Source organism: Vanellus vanellus (genome assembly GCF_965231255.1).
Source record: "Vanellus vanellus genome assembly, chromosome: 1".
NCBI classification, from domain to species: Eukaryota; Metazoa; Chordata; class Aves; order Charadriiformes; family Charadriidae; genus Vanellus; species Vanellus vanellus.
This window is the reverse complement of record NC_138905.1, coordinates 206,347,629-206,373,039: the sequence shown is the minus strand read 5'-3', so window position 1 is coordinate 206,373,039 and position 25,411 is coordinate 206,347,629. Positions and strand designations below refer to the sequence as shown.

At 43.4% G+C, this 25,411-nt stretch overlaps 1 protein-coding gene across 3 annotated transcripts in view; it reads right to left on the bottom strand.

The window, feature by feature from the left end:
- PDGFD (platelet derived growth factor D) overlaps positions 1-25,017 on the bottom strand; it is a 155,019-nt gene extending 130,002 nt beyond the window's left edge. For all 3 annotated transcript variants that reach the window (XM_082497045.1, XM_082497046.1, XM_082497047.1), the window contains exon 1: positions 24,520-25,017. In XM_082497045.1, the coding sequence (XP_082353171.1) occupies positions 24,520-24,649 (130 nt within the window). In that variant the 5' untranslated portion in view covers positions 24,650-25,017. The remainder of the gene's footprint in view (positions 1-24,519) is intronic.
- Between the last annotated feature and the right edge of the window lie 394 nt (positions 25,018-25,411).

Here is a 25,411-nt window from a genome sequence, read left to right as displayed (position 1 = left end):
GCCTTACTCATTCTTAAATCACAATGCACCTCTCAGTAGAAAAAAACCAAAAACAAAAACCCAAAGATTAATAATATCAAATAGATTATACTGAACAAATGCAAATATTGGCCACGTTTCACCCTGCAGTGACATGAAACTTTTGCCGAGAGCGCCCTTAGCTCTAGTTGCTGGCACGTAGCAGCACACTCGTGCGATCTCCTGAGTATGAAGATTTGACAGTCCATCTTGGAAGCAGGTTTTCACCTTTAGGCAACTAGTTCATGTAACTTTTGCAATCGGACCTTTGTTTAAAATGTACACGCATGGACACAAAGAAGCTTAATGCTGAAGTCATTGGGATAGAAGTACGTGCTTGAGTGTTGTTTTGATTCAGGGCCAAAAAGTAAGGCTCTTAAAAAGAAGAGGTTCAAAAATGGGTGTTGGAAGGTGGGAAACACTCTGATGGAGAATTCTGCTAAGTATTTAATGACCAGAAAATCATGAGAGTCAAATGCTCTTGCTCACTTTCTTCCACTTAAGCCAACGCAAAATCCAAGAGGTGCAAAGCATTAGAGCTCTGACACTTTACCACCTCAATGGGTTGTTTATGCCTGATATTTCAAGAATATCAACATTATCTCCACTTCCGGCAAAAGACCATGGTAAACAGACAGCGCTAGCCCTTTATACAGGCATGAGACTGGCATTTAAACTGTTTTCACATAAATTCTTTAGTCAGATATATTTTTCATCAAACTATTTTTAAGCATCTGAGACTTGCACTTGGTGAGCTGTAATTTAATAATTATGCTACGCTTGAAGCATGCACAATAACATGCAATATAGAAAGGGATCTTAAATGGAGTCAGCACATTTACAGGCAGAGTTTTAGAGCTGCTTTCCCATGTGAACACACTAAGTCTACATGTCTGCTTGTCAATCCCCACTACTGGATTTTTAACCTTCGAGCTATTTGGAACAAATATAAGATAGAAAAAGAGGTTGCAAGATATAGTATTTCTACATGTTAAGAGAAAACAGGAGGCCAGCTAGAAAAAGGAACTCTGCTAATGACACCACTCAGAAAAAGGCTGCAGAATGGGAGAACCCTTATCGGGCATCAGGGAATCCATACTGATCCAATCTCACCATAAAGACTGAAAACCCTTAAGAAACCAATCTTTGTTGGTTCACTGCTTAAAAAACAACTTATTGTAACTCAGAAAAGCATTTTAATAACTTAGCACCCAAAACCTAATTAATCTGTCCTCTCTCTTAATTTTCAACCCCTCCTAATACACTGCTACTGCTTGTACAGCAGTGTAGCGTTCATGTGCTAAAACCGGACACCAGTGTGATACTTGTGCATTCCAGAAGGGAACAGGAAACAAAACGACTCAGAACATCTTCCTATTAGCAAGGGTCAGTTTATCAATAGATAACATGATCATTTTCTATAAATACACCAAGGAGTTAATTCCAAAGAGAGAGAATGACCCAAGCCAGAGGACAGAGTTCATCCAGGAGCAAAGAGACATAAACCATGGCCAGAAATATAGGAAGGTTGCTAAGCAGCTTTGGTACAGCCCCCAAGCAGTACTAGCTGTAGCACAGAATATACTATTTTTAAGATGGAGCTCACTTGACCTGTATATAGGGACTTGGACTGAGGCTGCCCTTCCAACTGCAGCGTAAGCCAAAAAAGGACAGAGGTGAAGAACCAGCACATATTTTACGTTGAATGAAATATATGAATTTTAGCAAAGGATTTCATAGGAAATGTGAAGAGCAGTAAATTATGTGAGGAATATTGCCTAGCAGGAAGACAGATATAGCTCTGTTAATGGGCAAAGATTCAGGCCTCTGAAAAAATGCTGATTTAGCAGAATACAGCATACAAAAAAAAAGGTATGAGAAGTGAAATGCAAACTGTGGGTAGTGTGAGGCCCTACTTACCCCTACTGAAGGCTAGAAAGGGAAATGAGCTGCACAGAGAAATGGAGGAAAAACCAGAAAAATAGTTTAGTCGAAGAATGGGAGGGGACAATCAAGCTGAGAAGATTCCAGTTGAAAGGCAAAAAAAGTAGTAGAAAGTGGAATATAGCTTAGAGTACAGAGACCACAGGCTTGCAAAACGTAAACGACACTGAGTAATCTACTCCCAGGATTAAACACGTTTACATTTGTTGTTATATCTGAGCCACAATTCTCAGCATTTTTTAAAATTGAGCCAGTAAGGAGGAGAAGAAAGCCACGTAACGGTTCTGAACCTCATGAAGACATCAAGTGAAAAGGTGGAGAGATGCAGGAAGATAAATAAGGACCTTAGCTTTATTTTTAATGCCTGTTAAAAGCCTTCAAGGTGCAGACTAAAATTAAGATATCAGATGCTATTATTATCTTCAGTTCCTTCGCTCTGAACAAGCCTTTCCCCCAGTGGACTGCTATTCAGACCAAAAGATGATTGATGCTGTGATCCTTTGGTTCAGATCACATCCAAGTGAGTTTTTTAAGTGTGTCAACAGATAATAATCAGAGGAGAGGACAAACAGCCACTGCTTGTCCCAATCATTATCCTCAACATATTCTACAGCCTTTGCTTTTCTGTTTAATCTAAGCTCAATAATAAGAGCCAAGAAGGAACTTTGTGATTGTTCGCTTCTATGTTTTGGTAGGAACTGCTGGAAAATCAGTCATTCAGTCTGATATCTTTCTTCTGATAGTACTTGTGCCAAGTTCCTCAGAGGGCAACTTAAAACTACAATAGGCATAAGCAATTTTGTAATATTAGATAACAAAAGAAAACATCTTTTTGATTATAGATTTTTTACATTCTATTTGAATCCATAGCTCTAGAAACATTTGGTTAATTTAATGATAGTTTCTATTCAATTTCATTCAGGGCCAAGTTCTGCACATTGGAAAATATAGTAGCAATGTCATTATCTTCCAGGGCTTATGGTCAAATCCAGAAATGTCTCAGCATTGCTCAAAACTTATTAAACCATTTGTCTCACCTCAGATACAATCAAATACCCTTTAGAAATATTCTGAATCAGGCCTCCTACCACTTGAACTTTTGCAAGTGAATTTATTGTGTAAATAAATCCTTACAAGACCTCTACAGAAACACTGTTTTTCAGTTAAATTGGGTTCCATCATCTATTCCCAAAGAGGCCCAAAGAAAGAATCCTATATTAGCTTTTCTGTACTGTGTTATTTATACACCCTCTCACTTCTGCATTTCTATTCACTAGCTTTTACGTCTCTCTTTTTTTGTGCAGTTTGTTTACCCAAATAAAAGATGGCTCGCAGCTATAAGACAAAGAAGCAACATTTAAAGTCCCCACTGGACACTAAGATTCTGGAGTGAGTCCAGCGAAGGGCAACAAAGCTGGTGAGGGGTCTGGAGAACAAGTCCTATGAGGAGTGGCTGAGGGAAATGAGGTTGTTCAGCCTGAAGAAAAGGAGGCTGAGGGGAGACCTCATCGCTCTCTACAGCTACCCGAAAGGTAGAATGGTGGGGGTCGGTCTCTTCTACCAAGTAACAAGCAGTAGGACAAAAGGAAATGGCCTCAAGTTGTGCCAGGGGAGTTTTAGATTGGATATTAGGAAAAAGTTCTTCACAGAAAGGGTTATCAAACATTGGAACAGGCTGCCCAGGGAAGTGGTTGAGTCCCCATCCCTGAAGGTATTTAAAAGACATGTAGATGTGGTGCCGAGGGACATGGTTTAGTGGTGGTTTTGGCAGTGTTAGGTTGATGGTTGGACTTGATGTCCCTTCCAATCTAGATGACTCTATGATTCTATGACACGTCCCTATTTCTCAGGGTTGGATTTTCGGTGTATCAGAATCTAAAGCTTTTCAACCTTAACTTTGAAAAGACAATTGATAAATAATTATACCATTTAAACTACAAGTTATTTGCAGGGACAAAAGTCCAAGCTTGCAAGTACTTATTTTCTCAGCAGCAGGTGGAAGGAAATAATGTGAAGGGCTGAATAAGAATGGGCTGGGATCTTTGCTTGGAAAGGATGAAAGGGGGCACACTGAGCAACAACGTTTTATTTGTGTTGTAACAAATCTTATAGACTCTTGGTGTTCCTACCCAGACAGAAATCTCAGTCTAATATCCAAAAACTGATTTACCTCTCTAGTTCTCCCATGCAGTCTGTAATCTATCCCTGTTATGCATCTGTTCTACTTTCAGATGGGAATTACACATTAACTACCTTTACTGCCAAGTTTAGATATACACACCTATGTCCATTCTTAACGGCACAGAATCTCTCCAGACTCTTGCTTTCATCAATTTCATTTGACTATTACCATTTTCAAGAAGAGACATTCCTTTTCTCTTCTTTTTCTAGAAGAGAAATTCCCTACTTCCTATGACTCTGCCTTTCTTCTTTTATGTGTTTATATTCTACTATCTGAAATACTCATAACTCTCTGAGAAATGAAAATATGACTGGATGGGGATTTCTGAAAGCTCTCAATACTCTATTCCCATTGAAGTCTGCTAGCTTTATCCCACACTCCGGTGGGATGAGAGCTCAGGCAACATCGCAGTCTGATTTCACGTAGTGCTCCAATAAATGGAGTTCTAGGCATACACAAAATCTATTTTTTAATACTTTAGCACTCAATAACATCACCAGTGTGAATTTGCTCTATGCCTATATTCCCATTTGTGAGCCTCCCTAATAACTATTGAACCTGTTGGCTAAATTGAGGATAAAGCCTCAAAGGTATTTCAGTTCTGTTGGTTTTCTGAAGACGGGCAGGAAAACGGAGAGAAGAGAGACTGTTATTAACACCTCCCTGGGAGCAGGGAAGCAGCACGAGCCTCATCCTCATCGGTCTGCAGGCAATCCAGAGGGAGAACATTACGGTATGCCTTAACAGTGGGAAAAGTTTCAAATGCAGCTCACGTTTCACAGCACAGCCTACCAATGAGGTACAAAGCCTTAAGAGATCAGTTGGCATTACTTCTGCTGTCCAAAGAATTACATTTTATTTGAATTCAATATATTAACACAGTAAGATTTAGACATTTTATATCTGCATTTACATAGGTTTATTTTAAGCAAGAAAATTTATTTTAAACCAAATTCTAAATATGTGTGGGATTTTTTTTTTTCTTTTACATCTGCTGATCAACAAAGGAAAATGCTATCTTACAACACATGAGTGGTAGACAGCCACCAAGTATCTCCCATTACACAGTCTGAGGTTCAGGAACACACGTAGGAGTCCCTCAGTCGGCATTATGTCTGGGCAGGTTCGGTCCGGATGAGGGAAGAGAGGGAAAGAGGCTTCAGTTGAGCAGCGAGACAAACACAACGGCACAGATTCAGAAGGCAGAGAGGTGTAATGGGCTCAAAAAATGCAGATTCATGTTTGCACCTACATGTTCATACAACCAGTCCGCACCCAAAGGGATCTTCCTAGGAACGCTACCTCAAGATGATTAATGATTTTCTTTGCAGTTTGGGAATCGGCATTCAACCATCCCTTTCCCCCCCTCCCAGTACTTACAACTCTGCAGCAACCTCTGGCTCAACTTTTGTGGCTGTGTACCTTCAACCAGGCATTGCTGAGAGCTGCTTCCTTACAAGCAGTGATTTCAGGCCCTGCCAAACCTCTGACTAATTCATTCTCCCTGAGTCAGAGCTCAGTGCCATTATGAGGTCTACAACCGCTGGCAGGGGCAGTATGTATAATCTCAGTTGACCTCCGTACATATAAAAAAATGCTAACACAAGATCTTGTGCAAATATATGCTGGTCTAGGTCTAGGTAATAACTGCCTGTGATGCTGAAAAAAAGAAATGGAAGCCAAATCTAACCCTAAATCTGCTCTTATTCCCACAGTAGTGTCAACCCTCCAAATTTTCTTCCAAAAGCAGCAGTAGCGAATGTTACTCTTGAAGCTCACACTCCCATAGTGATGTACTGGTATCACTTGCTAGTCAGAAATAACTAGTATAATGCCACTGTTCATCACTCTAAAGAAATCTTTAATCTTAGCCTCAAGATGCAGCGTTTTGAAGAGATCAAGGAGACCTAACCCACATTTCTTACAGAGTGATAAAAAACAGAATATTTTTGGGTACTACTCTGAGCTTGCTGTGCTACTGACCTACTTGCCCTAGACTTGCTCTTTATCGAGCGCAAAAGGCAGCGCACGCAGAACATAATTCATCCCACCTGAAGACAGACATCTAAAACAAATGGGATGAACGGTTCTCTGCAGGTGCCCTTCTCTCCCCGTCAATTATAAGGGAAGCTTTAACAACATGCCCCGTTTTTCACCAAAGTTTGGTAAAATGAACTTTTTTCTCTCTCAGTTACATTTCTACCTCTTTTAAACACACAGTAAGGCAGACTGAATCTGAGTGTAAATGTATAAGAACCCCTTAAACATAAGGCTAACATGTACATGCATACATACAGACAGATGCATGTACATACACGTACACACGCACACACTTTTCCAAGGCCTGCAGCCAGGACCCGAGATAAAATGATTGACTTCATGACATGTCTACTGATCTACTGTGGAGTTGGGAAGATGGATTTACTCCCATCTGAGATTTAAACGGGCATTTAAAGCTATTAGTAGGAAACCTAGCTTTGTATCTTTAATTTTAAGCTGAGTTTTCATTTTTACTTTTCAGGCTTGTTTGTTTTAAAAGAATATTTAAAGACACAACCATTAAGGACATATTTGTCTGCAATTAAATATAAATTAGCACAAGATCTGGTAATTCTTTCTGCTCCCTAGGAAGATGAGTTATGTCTAATAATATTTAAAGCTACTTTGTCTCACCATATATTTATTGCACATCCTGAATTTTATGATTTTTTAAGATGTCAGAGAAGATATTCATAATAATAAAAATGATTGTTTTGACCGTGATTTGCATCAAGCTGCATTTGGATAGAAATCAGAATTCAATTAAAATGTGCATATCCCAGAATTTTAAATAGCTCTTAGATAAATAAAATTACCTTAATTGTGTTGAAAGCATCAGAAAAAAGAAGTAGCATAACATGTTTTGCATTCAAATTTGACTTGGTAAATAAAGGAGATACTGCCTATTAACGAACTCCCGTTGCTCCTATTCACACAATAGCGGCCCTATTTCTGAAACGATTCATGGGTCCCAAAATAAAATGAAACTGAAAATTTAAATCTTTTTGAAAGCATCTTTGCAGGTACGTTCCTGTTTGTATTTTGGATGTTTTTCTCTGCAATGCTGACTTCATGCACTTGTACTTGTTTTTTACTTACGGACTGAAAGAGAAAACAAATAGTTCTGTTTGTGTTCTGCTTGTTTTGTGTTTTTTTTGTAAGCCAAAACTGATTTCTCAATTTTGAGTGAACTAAACAAAATGAAAAAAAACAATATTCACTCTACATTTGCCAGGTAAATTGAAACCAAGAATAATGAAAGCAAAATGTCTGTACAGTAGCAACTGAAGTCTCAGATTTTGGAAAAACTGCCAATACCAGCATTCAATCTACTGTAAATACAGAAAGTACAGGTATTTAATGAACAACATCCTGCTGTAATATGGTTGCAAAACTTGACCCGACCTCAAGACATAAAAATAGTTCTTCAATTCCATACCTAATTAAGAAAACAGCAATATTTCAAGTAGTAGAGTTTGATAGATCTCAATGAAACAGCATTTTGCAGTTATGCAATACCACGTGTTATATCTTGTAAAGTATTACATTTTGCTCACATCTTCAAATAAGCTGTCATGATTTCAAATGGGTTTCTTTGTCAAACTAGAAAGCATGCATTTTTGATTAACACTGCTTTCGTTACACAATCGAGTCCCATATTTAAGAAAAAACTCCCTCAAAAACTGATAATAAAGAAAAATTTACAGATTTTATGAATATTTGTGCAGAATAGTCTCCAGAGCATAGCGACCCCACCAGCGTTCAGTTTGCAGTGCAATAGATGTAAACAATACAGAAAGTAAATAGACCTTCACAATGCTATTAATTTTATCAAGATCATATGACATCAATTCTTCAAAACAACATAGGATTAGAAAGATTTTCAGTGAAATATAAAACATAATTATAGCTGAGAACAACACATTTATTACTGTAGCATAAAAGCTTTATGTCCAGACAGCTCCAAAACTGTAAAAGCAAAACCAGGTGACCTGCTTTTATATGTCTATCAGAACGATAAAAAGTCTTGTGTTGAATTTATATAGAAGGTTGTAGGGCCTGTTAACAAAATCACATAATTTGGACACCTGAATTTGGAGTTAGGTCCCAGATACTCGCAGGTGCACATCGGCTTTGATCCTACACATACTACCAGGAATACTGGAAGACCCGGGGAACTACAGGCCAGTCAGTCTCACCTCTGTGCCTGGCAAGATCATGGAGCAGATCCTCCTGGAAACTATGCTAGAGCACATGGAAAATAAAGAGGTGATTGGTGACAGCCAACATGGCTTTACTAAAGCCAAATTGTGTCTGACAAATTTTGTGGCCTTCTATGATGGGGTTACAGCATTGGCAGATAAGGGAAGAGCAACTGACATCATCTACGTGAATTTGTGCAAAGCATTTGATGCTGTCCCGCATGACATAGAATCATAGAATCATAGAATTGTCTAGGTTGGAAGAGACCCTTGGGACCATCGAGTCCAAACATCTACCCTACTCTACAAAGTTCTCCCCTACACCATATCCCCCAACACCACATCTAAATGTCTCTTAAACACATCCAGGGATGGTGACTCAACCACCTCCCTGGGCAGTCTATTCCAATGCCCGACCACCCTTTCTGTGAAAAATTCTTTCCTAATGTTCAGTCTAAATCTACCCTGTTGGAGCTTGAAGCCATTCCCTCTTGTTCTGTCATTAATTACCTGTGAGAAGAGACCAGCACCAACCTCTCTACAGTGTCCTTTCAAATAGTTGTAGAGAGTGATGAGGACTCCCCTCACCCTCCTCCTCCTCAAACTAAACACTCCCAGCTCCTTCAACCACTCTTCATATGATTTATTTGCTAGGCCCTTCACCAGTTTCGTTGCCTTCCTCTGCACTCTCTCCAGCACCTCGATATCTCTCTTGTATTGAGGTGCCCAAAACTGGACACAATACTCGAGGTGTGGCCTCACCAGTGCTGAGTACAGGGGCACAATCACCTCCCTACTTCTGCTGGCCACGCTATTTCTAATACAAGCCAGGATGCCGTTGGCTTTCTTGGCCACCTGGGCACACTGCCAGCTCATATTCAGCCGCTTGTCAATTAGAACCCCCAGGTCTCTTTCTGCCAGGCAGCTTTCCAGCCACACCTCCCCAAGCCTGTAGCGCTGCATGGGGTTATTGCGGCCCAAGTGCAGGACCTGGCACTTGCCCTTGTTGAAACTCATACCATTGATGTTGGCCCAATGATCCGGTCTAAGTCTCTCTGTAGAGCTTCCTTATCCTCCCGGGAATCAACACTCCTGCTTAACTTGGTGTCATCTGCAAACTTGCTGATGATACACCCTATGTCCTTATCAAGATCATCAATAAAGACATTAAACAGAAATGGTCCCAACACTGAGCCCTGAGGCACACCACTTGTGACGGGCCACCAGCTGGATTTAAATCCATTGAGCACCACTCTTTGGGACCTTCCAGTCAGCCAGTGCTTGATCCAGTGGATCGTATGACATCCTGGTCTCTAAATTGAAGAGACATGGATTTTATGGATGGACCGCTTGGTGGATAAGGAACTAGCTGGATGGTTGCACTCAAAGAGTTGCAGTTAACGGCTCGATGTCCAAGTGGAGACCAGTAACGAGTGGTGTTCCTCAGGGGTCAGTACTGGTACCAGTACCATTTAACATTATTGTCAGCAACATGGACAGTGGGATTGAGTGCACTCTCAGCAAACTTGTCAACGACACCAAGCTGTGGGGATCGGTCAACACACTGGGGGGAAGGGATGCCATCCAGAGGGACCTGGACAGGCTGGAGAGGTAGATCCGTGCAAACCTCATGAAGTTCAACAAGGCCAAGTGCAAGGTCCTGCAGCTGGGTTGAGGCAATCCCAAGCACAAATACAGGCTGGGTGGAGGATGGATTGAAAGCAGCTGTGAGGAGGAGTTGGGGGTGTTGGTTGATGAGAAGCTCAACATGAGCCGGTAAAGTGCGATCGCAGCCCAGAAAGCCAACTGAATCCTGGGCTGCATCAGAAGAAGTGTGGCCAGCAGGTCAAGGGAAGTGATTCTGCCCCTCTACTCCTCTCTTGGAAGATCCCACCTGGAGTACTGAATCCAGCTCTGGAGCTGCTAACATAAGAAGCATACGGACCAGATGGAGCAAGTACAGCGGAGAGCCACAAAGATGATCCAAGGGATGGAGTACCTCTCTTCAAAAACAGGCTGAGAGAGTTGGGGCTGTTCAGCCTGAAGAAGAGAAGGCTCTGGGGAGACCTTGTAGCAGCCTTCCAGTACCTAAAGGGGGCCCCCAGGAAAGATGGGGAGGAACTCTTTATCAGGGAGTGTATTGATAGGATGAGGGGGAATGGTTTTAAACTGAAAGAGGGTAGATTTAGATTAGATATTTGGAAAAAATCCTTTGTTGTGAGGGTGGTGAGACACTGGAACAGGTTGCCCAGAGAAACTGCGGATGCCCCATCTCTGGAGGTGTTCAAGGCCAGGCTGGATGGGGCTTTGAGCAAACTCGTCTAGTGAAAGGTGTCCCTGCCCATGGCAGGGGGGTTGGAACTGGATAATCTTTGAAGGTGTCTTCCAACACAAGCCAATCTATAATGCTATCATTCTATGAAATAAATTTATAACACTTTGCACTGACCGGAGAGAAATCCAATCTATAACTCACATAGGAACCTTCTCACTGGCTGATAATGTCATTTGGTCCATAGCAGGGATTATTTTCAAAACAGAGGCAAAATGAAAAGGATTGTTCTGAAATTATTCTGACAGGAAGAGCTTAAGGAATGAAACACAAATGTTACAGCATAGAGGCTGCATATTATCTTTTGAATGCCCTATGGAAACACAGATATTTACTCTAGAATCAAGTAATACTGCATGGCATTTGATTGCTTTTCCATAGACTAGCTGCTACACACACAGGACATACAGAATCACACAGACCAGGAACCACCTTTTCTTTCTTAGAAAAAATAGGATGTAGGAGGTTACAGAGTATGGTTAAGGTCTCAAAACTAGATCCTTGAGAGCACTGGGGACCAGAAATATCTCCAAAGAATCCCTAAGACATCCACTGAACACCCCCATCGGTGGCAGCATGAATGCAAGCCTGAATCACCTTTGCAGCAGAGAATTCCTCTAAGGGGAGGACAACCAAAGCTGTTCGAGGTGTATTCATTACATTTTAGTTTAGAAGTTGCCAGAATAATCACAGGAAGATACAGTAACCACTAGAGGATAATAGAGCTCATAAAAGAGTAACTCATAGTTTATGTATCAGCTGCTGCCCCAGTGTTGATTGAGTGATCCTGATGGATTTGTAAGACACAATGCCAGAAACTGTTTTCTCTTAAGATTCCTGAAGCATATGTTTCTTTGCAGACAGGATGGTCTCTGGCTACCAGATCTAGAGGAAAGCACATATGAAGACACTGCATCTCATGTTTTCTGTAATATTCCTTTCTCCTCTGCCAACCAAAAGGGAGAAAAGCCATAATTGTTTTATACAGAGTTTAACCAGTTCTGTTCCTTCTCTTCTGTACTAGAAGTCAAGTATGAAAAGTAGAGTCAAGTAGAGTATGAATCCAGGAACACCAGTTAATACCAGAAACATGGACCTCACTGAAACCACAGTGGCACTAACAGCTTGATTCCTCTCAGCAAAGATGTCTAAAAATTGTCAGATTCAGTGTAGTGTGGAAATTAGGTGCTAATTAAGTCATCTGAATATCTGAACTTTTGCAACACAAAGCTGTAAAATAGATTAGCATTTTATTTATCAGTCATTACTAAGAGGTGAACAGCAGCTGAAATCACACTACGTTAATAAGGTCACAATTACAGTAAATTACTTTTGTACAAATTGAGCACAATCACACAATATTTAAAACTGCATTATAACCAGTCTTGGGAGTAAGGTGAGGACAGGATCTACACCCACCATCCATCTTTTACGGGAAGTGAAAATTGCATGCATGGACACAAAATGACACAAAATGACACAAAAGACATATATGCCCCACGTGAGGTGCATGTAGACTCTCTCTCCCGCACGGCTCAGTGAAGAACGTGAAGATCGAACGCATCATCTGTTTTTCTTAGCAAAAGCTGCAGTACCGCATGGACAAACTGCAAAAAGTCAAATTTGGTGACATATCAGATTGCTTGCTGGCACAGGGCTAAGCTGTGCCTTCAATTCTTCAGACAGAGGGGAGGAGGCAGGAGAGAGCCCCGTCCAGTGCTCACCGAAACAAGGGGATGCCCTTCCATGTTCATTAGCAAGACGTGGGGCAGGTACTTCAGGTGGGGGTAGAGAATAGTCTTAACACACTATCCAACTTCTTTCACCTCTCTATCCAACTTCTTTCACCTCTCTGCCTTTTTTGCCATTATTTGCAACGACGCCGTTTCACAAAACAAACTGTGTTTGTACACCCGAGGGGAAGATTAACTGGGAGACCAAGGCAGGGCTGCAGCTCCTTCTTCCCTCCGACACTCAGTACATGGCTGGTAATGCACATGCTCAATTTGCATAATTTTACCTTTTACTCCTGCTACGTCGGCCCTACAATGAATCTAACAAAAAGAAAGATAACATTTTTTAGTTCTTCTGTTTTCTTTATTATGTACATTTAACAAGGCTGCGCAGTGAATTCTACTTCGTGCCTAATGTGACTTTGAATTTCATTTTAAAAATATATTTCAGGTTAATCCCACATGTTTAGTCATCTGGCAATGTTGGGTTTGTTGTTTTTTGTCCTGGCAAGAACTGAAATGAAAATGTCTCTGTTGCTAAAATCCTTTTTTCTTCCCTTTCTTTCTGGTTGCTTTCCTTTGCCTTATTATAGGAGCAAATACTTGGCAAAAGGTTTGCGAGGGCAGTGCTTTGTTTTCAATGTAGTAAATGTGGTGACTTGACAGGTACTAGAAATCTTCAGCTTTCAGGATTGTCAGTCTATTCCCAACTTTGTTTTTCTGGGACTTGGATGTCAGCACTGCTGTCATAATTTATCAGCTTTTAACAGAAATGGTGCATACGTACAGGAAAAAAAATGGGCATTCCATGTGAAATCATTAGCAACCATTACAAGTACCAACTCTTTATTAGTGTCCATCATAAGCAAGCACAGTGTATCTTGGATGTGGCATGAAGCTTTCTTACAGAAGCTCAGCCAGGTCCCCCATGGGAGCTCCCTGAGTTTCTCCTAGCCAGCTCTTTCAGCAGTCCCGATCACATTTTCTGAAAAGCTGTGCCAGCTGCTGCTGCACGGGTAAGAACCTCTGTCATAACCAATTTACACAGCTGCCTGGATTCACACGCTGGCATCAGATCCTCTGTTTTATCTGGTAATTTTAAGAAATTTTAAACTGGCAGAACCATCAAACCAGCAATATAATGATAATACTGTGGAGTTCATGCTGCTTTGTCTCCCAAGTACAGGCGTTGCTTTAGCCACAGTAAACATAAAATATAAATTAAAAATCGATTTATAATAAATAAGCAAAGGAAATGGTTGTCTCCTAGCCATGTGAACAGAAGGGAAGCAGAAGCCCCCCCAAGGTGACCAGGCTGGATATCATCTCTAGAAAGAAACAAGGCAGCTCTGGGTATTTCTGTTCTGGTTTGGCCAATCATCTTTGAAGGCCTTTTTGAAAATGAAGTGCTACAAACACATTGTCAAAACTACAACGATGTGCACTTAAATTTGCAATCACTTCATTGCAAAAGCATATATAGAAATACATTCTGTCTCTCTTCTGATAAGAAAAACAGGTGACGCTTTTTTTCCTCAGTCAATATTTTGACTAATGGCTTGCCTAAGGTAAGCTGAAAAGCAATCTACCTGACAAGGCTTGACTTCAGCTCCTGCAAGAGTTGGTGATGGCACAAAAAAATAGCAGTAGCATGAGGAAATGGCACTGTCATTGTAAGGCTGCAGAGAGAAATCCTGAGACAAGATCTTTGCACAAAAATAAAAGGCAGCACCCGCAAGCCTTGAAAAATACCCTGCATGTATTGATAAAAAAAGCCTTTAAAGTCATTCTTCAAAAAAATAAACTGAACTGACATATCAAGTCATTATGATTTCTTCTTGGCCTTCCTCTATTTCCTTATGCACTGGATGAAACCAAACCCAAGGAACGTGCAAAGAAACAAGCCCAGGATAACAGCTTTCCCTGTTTTGTTCTGCGGTTTCTCTGGAGAGGAGACTGCTATTTAACTCCCACGGCACAGGAGTTATTTTCGGGCAAGCATGTGAGAGCCAAGATACTTTATTTTTATGCAGGACATCACACTGTTGTTTTGTATGATTCTCTGTTCCCCCAAAATGGCTATCCACGTGCCCCGTTATTTTACCTCAGTATGTCACACAGCTCTGAGGCTGCAAAAAGGATGGCAACTCTGAGCAGGAAAGCGGACAGGAGGTGGAACAGCACAGGCAGCAAGGCCACAGCACTTTAAGGATGGCTGCACCCTGGTTAGGATCTCCAGTCTTGGCCCACATGTAATGACTGCCATGAGTGGCACTTCTGCCTCTCCAAGCTGCCAGGTTTCGACCCCTACAGTGACACAAAAGGTATTAGCATATGGTGTTACTGCCCACAGAAAAATGTCACCAAATGCATGAACACTGCCCAGTCAAGACCTGCTACGTGTGCTGAGACCAGTTAGAAGACTGGGGAAAAAGCAGGCTGAACAGGCACACTGATCCACTTCTCATCCTCCTCTGCTTTCCACTGTGGGAACAATGCCGGTCCAGGACCAGTCCTCAGATGCGCACTGGAGTATGGCATGAGGTTCCTTTGTGGTGCAAACAAGTTTTCTTTCCAGAGTGATGCTTGCTTCCATGTTGTCATGTGGCGAAGGGAATTACTCCTTTCTTAAAGTCTGTTGGGAGCCAGGCTGCAGGTACAAGGATGGGGATGTAACAGCAAAACCCGGCTCTGCCGTGCAGGTCCCCGGACAGACCCAAGACACCCTGGCATCACTCAGGGGTGCTGCAAAGGTGGGGTTGTCGCTGCGCTCATTTCTCAGAGGCACCACTCAAGACACTCTGAGTGCACTGTGCAGTAAATGTGGTGCGCACCATCAGAGAACTGACTTTGGAGGTGCTAATTATGTAAAAGCAGATCACATATATACCAAGAGCAGCCAGATCACTACCATAGGATGCAAAATTTTTCTCTTTTGCTTAGAAGAAGAGGTTAAGTTTGGCTCCCACTTTCCAGGATCGAATGAATGATGGGAACTGGTGAGAAATTTATATCATGTCATTAAGCTCTCCTGGGTGACAATTGTTAATTACAAACAAAAATAAAACCAAGTCTGTCCAGGCAAAGAAATGTTCTCTGCCATTATGAGGCTTGAAGGAGCAAAGAATATCTTTCCCCTCCTCATCCTACCAGAACAGCAGTGACACATGCAGGCATGGGGATCTGGGAGCCCCAGGTCACACCACACGGCCAGCAATGAAGCAAACCAGCATCCCCAGCATCCAAACATTCAGCAACCTAACACCACAACCTGAAGGCGACTTCCAGCAACAAGGGAATAGGCCTACAACCCGATCTAAGAAAAGAAACAGTACCGTAACTTTGGGGCTTTCCATTGATTTCAAAGCAGCAGTTTCTCTGCAGGTTTGTCATGAGGTCTTAAACACTTATACTGACATCTGGATGTGTTAGTGAAATCACTCCTATCAGTGTTTATGTCTGCTGAGACATCGTGATTAAGAAGCTATGTTGGTCCATTTCCACAAATAATCTAAAGACATTATTAACACCTACTTTCCATTTTCATGCAACATATCTGTCACAGCTTTGCCAAAGCAAAGGATTTACCTTTCAAGCAAATTCCTAGTTGAAAAAATAAGGGCACAACGGTACATAAAGGGTTTCCAAATTCTACAGTGCTTCTGGTAATCAACATTCTGTGTACCTATTTTTATTCTTTCTCTCTAACCAGTCTGGGTTTCTGCTTTATCCTCAATCCGCTTTTATTGTGAGTCACATCAGATTAGAAATACATTCAACTATGACAAAAATCTTCTGCAACTGATCCAAGAAGAAACAATAACAAAACCCCACGCATATTGCACTTGGAGCCTCTTTAAAACTAAAAAACAAACAGAAACAATGCAAGACACTGAAAAATACTGACAGGTTTCCTTAAGGTCTTGTCTAGAAATGTGCTGCAGCTGAAGTCTCTTGTAGGATATCCTGTGGATGACACATAAGGTTGTCAGTATAGGAGAGAAAGCAGCCGGACACACAGAACCCACGAGGCTTTGTTCCGTACTTTTGCCACGCAATTTGTAACTACATCAGTTATCCCTTCATCTCTATCAGTGCAAAGCATCTGGATTTTTATCTCTGCATAGACACTAAATGAATATCTTAACTCTGAGTATTGTAAAGCTCATGTACATAAGACCCGCAGTACAAGAAAGACATTGAGGTGTTGGAGCACATCCAAAGAAGAGCAACAAAGCTGGTGAGGAGTCTGGAGCACAAGTCTTATGAGAAGCAGCTGAGGGAATTGGGGCTGTTCAGCCTGGAGAAAAGGAGGCTGAGGGAGACCTTATCGCTCTCTACAGCTACCTGAAAGGAGGTTGTAGCGAGGAGTAGTTGGTCTCTTCTCCCAAGTAACAAGCGATAGGACAAGAGTAAATGGCCTCAAGTTGTGCCAGGGGAGGTTTAGATTGGATATTAGGAAAAAGTTCTTCACAGAAAAGGTTGTCAAGCATTGGAACAGGCTGCCCAGGGAAGTGGTTGAGTCCCCATCCCTGGAGGTATCTGAAAGACATGTAGATGTGGCACTTTGGGACATGGTTTAGTGGTGGAATTGGCAGTGTTAGGTTAACAATTTGACTCGATAATCTTAAAGGTCTTTTCCAACCTAAATGATTCTATGATTCTACAACAAACTTGTCACTTAATTCCTAAGCCTTTTTTTTTTTATCCTGTATTAATTCATGTAAACTGCGAGCCAGACTCTGCTGCAGTGAGAGCTGATGGAAGTTTTGTCATTGATTTCAGTGCAATGAAGGTCAAGATGGCTATTTTTCAAGTTTTTCATGGACCTGGTGTTTAATAAATATTTTTACAGGGTCTAACATCATCAAGTTCTAATGCACAGCAGGGCTAAAATACATTGGCAGGAAGTCTGCACAGAAGGTATAAGTGTGTCCTCCTGCACCATCTCCAAGTATGCAGTGCTCTGACTGCCAAAGCAGAAATACGGGATGTTGGCCTTCACAGCGTGGGACACAGATCAAAAAGGAAGCATGAAACTGAAGATTACTCAAGTACAATAGGAAGCTCGAGATCATGTAGGATTTATTCACTACCAAAAATATTAGAGCCAAACGCAAACTCCCAAAAGAAAAACTAGCCAGTTTGACACTGTAAACAGGACATTTCCTTAGCTTTGTAAACAGGAGATTAATTTGAAACAAACTGCCAAGTAACCTAACACAGGACAGTATTTTAGCCAAGAGTTCCTCACCAGAAGCAGCGATGTAAGTGGCCTCTTTTATCCAAAATGTGGTATAATGTAATCAGCCTCATAAATATAATAGCAGGATTTTTGGAGGCAATTCTCGAATACAGCTTCAATCAACTAAAAGAAGTACTACTAAATTTTCCTGCATTAGTGGGCAAATTCTTCATACAGAGAATGCCAATGCAGAGCCTTCATGGTATTTCTTAGAACTCATTCAATATCCTAGTGTCAAATCCCTGCAGGTCCACAAAAGCCAGAGCAGGCAGGGGCAGACAGCCCTTCGCCAGGGTTGGGAACATGCTATGAATACTGAGAGCTAACTCAAGGTTTCTCAGCTGGGTAGGCAAAACTGAACGTTGCTACGCAAGGAATGGAGGAGGAAGGCAAAGAGAAGGGACGCAGCTGGGCCCAGAGATGCGGGAGAACCAGACTTCATGTTCCTGCTACTGCTGTGCATGGGAGAAGGAAGAGTGGGTAAGAGGGAGAGGGATACGGAGAAGATAGGAAAGGCGACCACTGCTTCTGGGAAGGATGTGTCTTACCCGTCGCCACCCCTCTGTCAGCTGCGGTAGGTGCCCTTACAGAATCGTTGAGGCTGGAAGAGACCTCTGGAGGTCATCGTTGTTGCTCTGGAGGCAACAAGGAGCCTTTTGGACTCTGATATGGCAGGCAGCTGCCTACTTTTCCTGTGTTCAGAGCCAGTCCTGTAACATATTTTATTTGCTGTTAAAGAGATCAGTCTGTAATTTGCTGCAGATATATTTTAATATAAGCAAGACTATCCATATGAAAAGACTGGAGCATAAAACATACAAACTTCTGTTGCACCTTTTGTATACATAGTACTGTTAGAGGTATGAAATGAAAGCCATTCCCTGTCCCTCTAATTTGCTGTTCCCCAAAGGAGTTTCTTGCTGTATAACTAATATGCATTTTGCAGATCTGTTCCTCATATGTAATATTTATACCCACTCCAAAGGAGGAGTGACAGATGTAGTAAATTTGTACATTATTTTGTTGAAAGAATTTCTGCCTTCTATAATCCTTTGTCCTGTAACTTCCTTTTTACTTAGTAAAAATATTAATCACGCGTAAATTACTTTCAGAACTTCCACTCTCAACCTGGAAAACTGACAAACATTTTTAAACAAAACTGTTGCTTTCAACCCAAATTCCATAAATTATACACGTAACAACATCATGTAAAGAGGATCTTAACTACCTCAAATAGTCAAGCTCAAATATTTGTTAAACAGTTCATTGTTCAACTGGGACTTCAAAAAGTTACATTAAACATGGGGAAAGCTACATTCAACAAGGGGGGCTGGGGGTGGGTGTTAGTATTCTAAAAAAAATTGCCTGGGTACAATATTTTTATGATGTTAAAGCTAATTTGGAACCAATTATATTGTGTGTTTAGTCTCATTTGCCTGCCCTGTGCAGATATAATATCCTGTATTACATAATATAGAAAAGATACAATATATGTTCATTCTGTGTATGTACGTACATAATATTCATGCCTATGATATATATGCATTATATTTTTTTTTTTTACTTTAACAGAATATTTGACAAATTTTGCAAATACTTGTACTCTTGCTAAATTGTAAAATATAGTTACTTTAACTGGACACTGTCCCACTTATGAGCTTTGTTATCACAGAATCCTGTAGGACCAGTCCCCTCGACTGTAATGGAACTATAAAGATGCTCAAAGTTAAGGACATGAAGAATGTGATTGCACTAATGATTCCCCATGAGTTTCCCATTTATGCCTATTCCTAGGTGTTCTATAAAACACAACACCCCCGTGGTACCACAGTGAAAAAAATACATTATTTTAGAATTTTCAGCAGTGTTCCATTTCTAAGAATCAAAGCAAAACAATTATCAAATCTTCTCTTTTTAAGAATTAACTAGCCTAATTAAATTTCATACAAATACATTAAAAACAAACAAACAAACAAACAAGAAGTGTTGAGAGACTGGCTGGAGACCTTATAAGTGAAGTGACTTTCACTATATGATATACGTCTGCCTGATAAAACATATTTCAAAGCTCCTTTGTAGAATTCCTCCATGCTGCTCGCTGCCGAGTCAGGGTTGGAATTCTCATGTAATATCCTTTGATACTTCAGTCCAAACAGTTAATTATACAGATAAGAGACACATCAAAGTTAACAATTGTAGACCAAAGTGCATTGCTACAGGTAAATTATCGAGTTGGGTTTTTTTTAATCTGGTGACGCCTGAAATACACATTTTTTTACAAAACCTCCAAAAACAGTCAAGAAAATAATGCTTATAAAAGCAAATTTAGCTATTTTCTAGTTGGCACAATTTTATGTTACCAGAGTCCTTTGAAAAAAAAAAAACAGGTATACAAGCCTAGTATAGAAGAACTCAATAAATGCATTCCAAAATTGGGGTTCCTATACCACTAGCGATGCAAGAGCCATTTAAAAGTGATAGGAAACAAACCCCCAATTATGTCTTTTCCCAAGACTAGACAGTTAACACCTATCTGGTGAGAGAATACTGCCCAAATCATCAAACGCTTTTTCCTGTTCTTAGGCACAGTCCAACACAGGGAAGGGGAGGGTAAAGTTAATGGAAACATTCCTTTGGACAGGCCATCAAAGAGCCAAAAGCTGCTCCCATTTCCCCAGAATGGTAAAGTACAATTTATCTTTGTATTTTGGTGGTGCACAAGCAAACTGAAGTTTGGAAATTCCTAATTTTTTGGATTCAAAATGAAAACCACAAGAGCCCAGAATCTTATCTCAAGTCGTCTGATGTTATGGTTTCAAATCCACATCAGAAGATACTGATTCCATGGCTTTTACTTGTTTACATACTGAAATTCTTTGACACTATGCTGTCTGTTTTGTTCTGCCTTTTCTTCAAACTTTGGATTCTCAAGTTTAAAATATGTATAGTGATGCGTAGTCTGAGCATACAGACTAGGCATACTTTCCTAGATTGAGCATTCATACAGATGTTTGTTCAGTAACAGAAAAGAATGAGCAATTCATGTTTCAGTTAGACACTACGCAGTAAATATTACTTAGCACTTTTCATGTCCATTTTTCATCTCCAAGTACACATAAACAACCAAAATAGCAGAAACAAAGCATCAGACTTCTTGTAACTAGGCATTATTACCAGCATACTGCAAATTGGGAAACTGAGGCAAAGAGAACAATGGAAGCATCTGGAAGCCCATTATTCTGATGAAATTCAAAGACTTCAACAGGTAATGGCATTAATAAACACTTTAAGTAAATACCGCTACATGTGCTATAAATGTGGCTGGCATCTCCAGGACACTTTCAAAAATTGATTAGTGCTGCACTGGACAGCTGAATCATCAATGCCTGTCCTTCCACTAGGACAAGAGGATGTCTGGTAAGCAGGTTATTTATATTCTTAATATCTTCAGCAGGAAGCACAGTCTGGTTAGGTTTGGTAGTCATTAAATAGCACTTTTTTTTGTATCCGCTGCCCTTCATCTATAGATTTCTTCCCAGAGCAACCTCAGTCTTAAGAGCAATTAAAAATGGGCCAACCTCTTTTAGCCTAAAAGAAGAAAGGCAATCTTGCACGGTATAAAGGTTTGTTTTGGGCAGAAGCAAGACCAAGCTTCCATATTAAAGCGCTGTATATGCAGTATCACTAGTTTATCCCACTTGGAGGTAACTTTCTGTTACTGGAACCCAAAGGATTGTTTTCTCTTTTAATAAAATGTGCAGGTGGTCTTGGATTTGCCGAGATACGATATTTTTGTAAAGAGCTGAACAGACCTTGCTTCCTCTTCGGTATCTTTCTTAATTCCACAACATAATAATCATGATCATCAATGCAGGACATAATACAAGTTTTTATCCTTGCTGTGCGTTTTGAGAGAGGCTGTTGGAACATATTACCCCCAGTGTATTCTGTGCTCTTAGATCCTATTCCATATCGTCATGTCTGCAAACATTTACAAAGCAAAAAAATAGTGTCTCACTCAGCAATGCAACCCACATGTCTTTAATGCTATTCCATATCAGCGCTTCAGACCAAAACAAGACACAAACACCACTGAAAATTATAAAAGACAGAAATACTTTTAGTGGCCTACAGCCAACTATGGTCTAAACACTTTGCTTGTGAGCTCGTCGCATGCATGCAACATTTGGAATACAGCTCATAACCTTTGGCTGCACAAATATAGACCTTTAGTCAACAAACTCAAGCAATAGTTTGGTTCATCCAAGTAAAATCAGGCCGATCAGCAGCTGATCTGCTTTAGATGTTGTGACCTGATGCCCAGCTCCACTGGCCACACCAGAACACACTGTCCTTTGCAGAGAAAAAGCAAGAGGATTCCCAAGCACAAGAAGAGAGCAAGGCTGCAGTGCACTAGGGGTCTGCATGTGGTCTTCCTAAAGGCGTGTTACCTCCTCGGTACGTGGATAACATCCGCTAAAGGACTGCAGAGGTGCCTGACCTCGGCATGGGTGCGTTTCACTATGCCTGTAGGCTGCAGACCTGACGAGCATATAGCCCAGGGAGGGTCAAAGGTAGCATAGAATTTCATATGGATCTGCTGCTTTTAAACAGCCCCGGTACCAGTTCTCCCCAGTACCAGTCCATCCCAGTGCCCAGAAAGTTCAGCCACCAGAAGTCGTGGAAGATAATTTTAGAGGTACAAAGCTTAATCACAACATTAAATGATCACAGCTAGGAAAAGAGCAATTAACTAATCATTTCACATAGGCTTGTTCTCTTCATCACTCCATGAAGCAGTTTCACCACAGGAAGTCTTCTTCGGCGGAGTAAAACACCGTCACACTGCCTGTAAGCTGAAAACTTTATTTATATTAGGGGTTGCTCATTTCTTCGCTGACTCTACAGAGAAGATCAGAGTAAAACACATTTTGAAGTTCTAAGTAAATCACTGCAGTTCTCCGTGAAAAAGCTTGTTTGGAGTTTGACTTGCAAGGAAACTTGCTTAGTTTAGTTCAGAGACGGTCTCAGTTCTCCCATGAAGTTTAAGACGACAGGCTAACAAGTCATGAAGCTTGATAAAATACGCAGTAGTTTTAAAGGATGAAACAGAAATAATGGATGTATGCTTTTATTACAAACACACACATTTTTTTATTAGATTAAATTTGACTTCTGAGACAGAAGGAACTGCAATTCTGTCTTGTTTCCAGACTCGCTATCTCAATTCTAAGAAAAAGGCTCTTCACCTTCTCTGTGCCTTCTTTCAGTGACTAGGAAGGGCATACAAAAGATTAAGTTCAGTGTGGCTCCAAAGCCGAAACAAAAACATCTTCCTAAATCAACTGTATACCCATTACATACATTGTATACATGCTGAAAAATAAACACTGGCAAATGCAGAGTACAGTCTTGGAAATGGCTCAAGTGACTGGGTTTTTGAAAAGGGTTTATAAAATATATAAATTCTGGCAACTGGAGGACGTTAATTTGAAGACTGAACTTAAGTCTGTTCATTTTCAGAGAGGACAACTTGCACTTTGCTCTGCAAGAAGGTACGCTGCAACATGCCGAAGCCGTTCCTCCCACGCGACGCCGCAGCGCGACAGGCTGCTCCCCAACCAGAGGCTCATCGCCCGGCCCAAACCCAAAGACTTGCTTCTCTTGATCTTTAATCACAAACACAGGGATGTCAGTGGTGAACCGCAGTGGTGCTATTTTTACGCAGCCTCCACAATCACTCACCGCAGGGCCACAGCACACGGCCACGCTCACTTGAGGTGCTTCTGCCCCGGGGCAGCCGCGCCGCAGGACCTCGAGGGTGGAAGGTCCCTCGGCAGGACCTCGATGGGGGAAGGTCCCTTGATGGGACCGCAACATTTCCCTCACGGGAAACGCACCAGAGCTCAAACACAAAGACTGAAACCACCCTTCCTCCCAGGCGGGCAGCGTCCAAAACCCCACAGCCGCCCTCCGTGGTGCTCGCCATCACTGGGCATCCTACTCCTGCCGCAAGGGACGAGGCCAGTCCTCGTGGGGCGCTGCCCCGCAGACCCGGCCGGACGCCCAGCCCCGGGCCCAGACCCTCCCGCCCGGGCGGCTCTCCACCAGGAGGACGGCGCACCGAGAGCCCTCGCAGGGGCCGAAAGCGGCGAGAGGCCGGGAGAGGAGCCGCGCTCCCGCCCAGCGCCCCTGAGGCGGCGGCGGCACCGCCCGCGCCCCGCCCTGAGGCCCCACGGCCGCCGCCCGCGCGCCCGGCCCGGCCCGGCCCGGCCCGCCACACACCGCCCCTCAGGGGACAGCGCCGCTCGGGCCGCGGCCGCCAAAATCTCGCCGCCCTTCCCGCACTGCCCCCGGGGGACACAGAGGAGACGGGGTGTCGCCGCGGGTGCCGAGGGGCGCCCGGCGGTGCCCTCTGCGGCAGCTGGCAGCGGGAACCCCGCTTTGTTGAGGGGCGAAGGGGAGGGAGGGGCCACCGCCGGCCGCCGGGAAACCTCTTCGAAGTTGCCCTGAGAAGTTTGGGACCGCCCGGAGGAGCAGCCGCCGGGCAGAGCCGCCCCCTCAGCCCACACCTCTCTCCTGCCACCTGGCCACACGCCCCCCCCCCCCGGGCTGACTCCCCCCACGGCCGACCCCGCCGGCCTCCCAGGGACGGGACCCCCGCCCTCACAGGTGTGTGTGTGTCCCCGCCCGCCTCCGGGGACGCGGTCCCCGCTGCCGGGCAAGGGGTGGGGGGACACGGCAGCCCTCGGGGCGCGCTCCGGGCTGGGGGCTTCCTCGGCAAACGCAGCCCTGGGGAGTAAAGAAGAGAGAGGGACACTCACCATCGCGCCTGATGTTGGAGGACCGCAAGGCTTTTATAGATCCGCTCTGGGCAGGGGCAGTGGTGCCCTGACGGCTGCAGAAGTTCGCACAGACGACAGCGTAGAGGAGGAGGAGGATGAGCAGTTGCATTGGGATCCGCTGTGGACGGGACCGCGGCTCTGCGAAGAAACGCGGCTCTCCCCGCCGAGGGTGCTCCCCTCTCTCTTGCTGTCTCTCCCCCTTCCCCCGGACTTTGTGGCTGTTGTTGTTGCGGGTTTGCTTGTGTGTTTGGGGCAGTTGTATGCAGGGGGGGAAGAAAAAAAAAGGCACAAAAAAACCCAAACCAAAACAACAAAATGAAAAAAAAACCCACACCACCCGAAACAGCAGTCACGGCTGCCGAGTTACTCTCGGAGCTGCCCCCAAACTTCCTGCGTGCTGAACTTGCCGCTGCCTCTCTGGGGCCGCCCTAACTCGGCAAAGGTGAGAACTCGCCGGGCCGGGCCGGGCCGGGCGGCCGCCCCCTCCCCTCGGCCGCAGCGCTGTGGACCCACGTCGCAGGCGGGGGGGGGGCGCCGCCGCCTCTGCCTCGCACCGCCCCCGCTCCGCTCCCCGCCGCTCCGCTCGGCAGGAGTCGCCGCCGGGGTCTGGGGCGGCGGGAGCGCCCCGGGGCCGGGGAGGGGTGGGGGAGAGGCGGCCCGGGGGAAGGGGGCGGCCCGGCGGCAGGGAGGGAGGCGGGCGGGAGCGGCCGGCGGGGGGAGGCGGGGAGCGGTGCCCGGGCCCTCCGTGAGCTACCGGCCACGCCGGCGGCAGACGGGGGGGGGGAGGGTGTGTGCTGGTCCCGGTGCAGCGTGAACCTGCCCGGGGCCCGGCGGGGGGGCCCGGCGGGGGGGCCCGGTGGGGGCCGTCTGC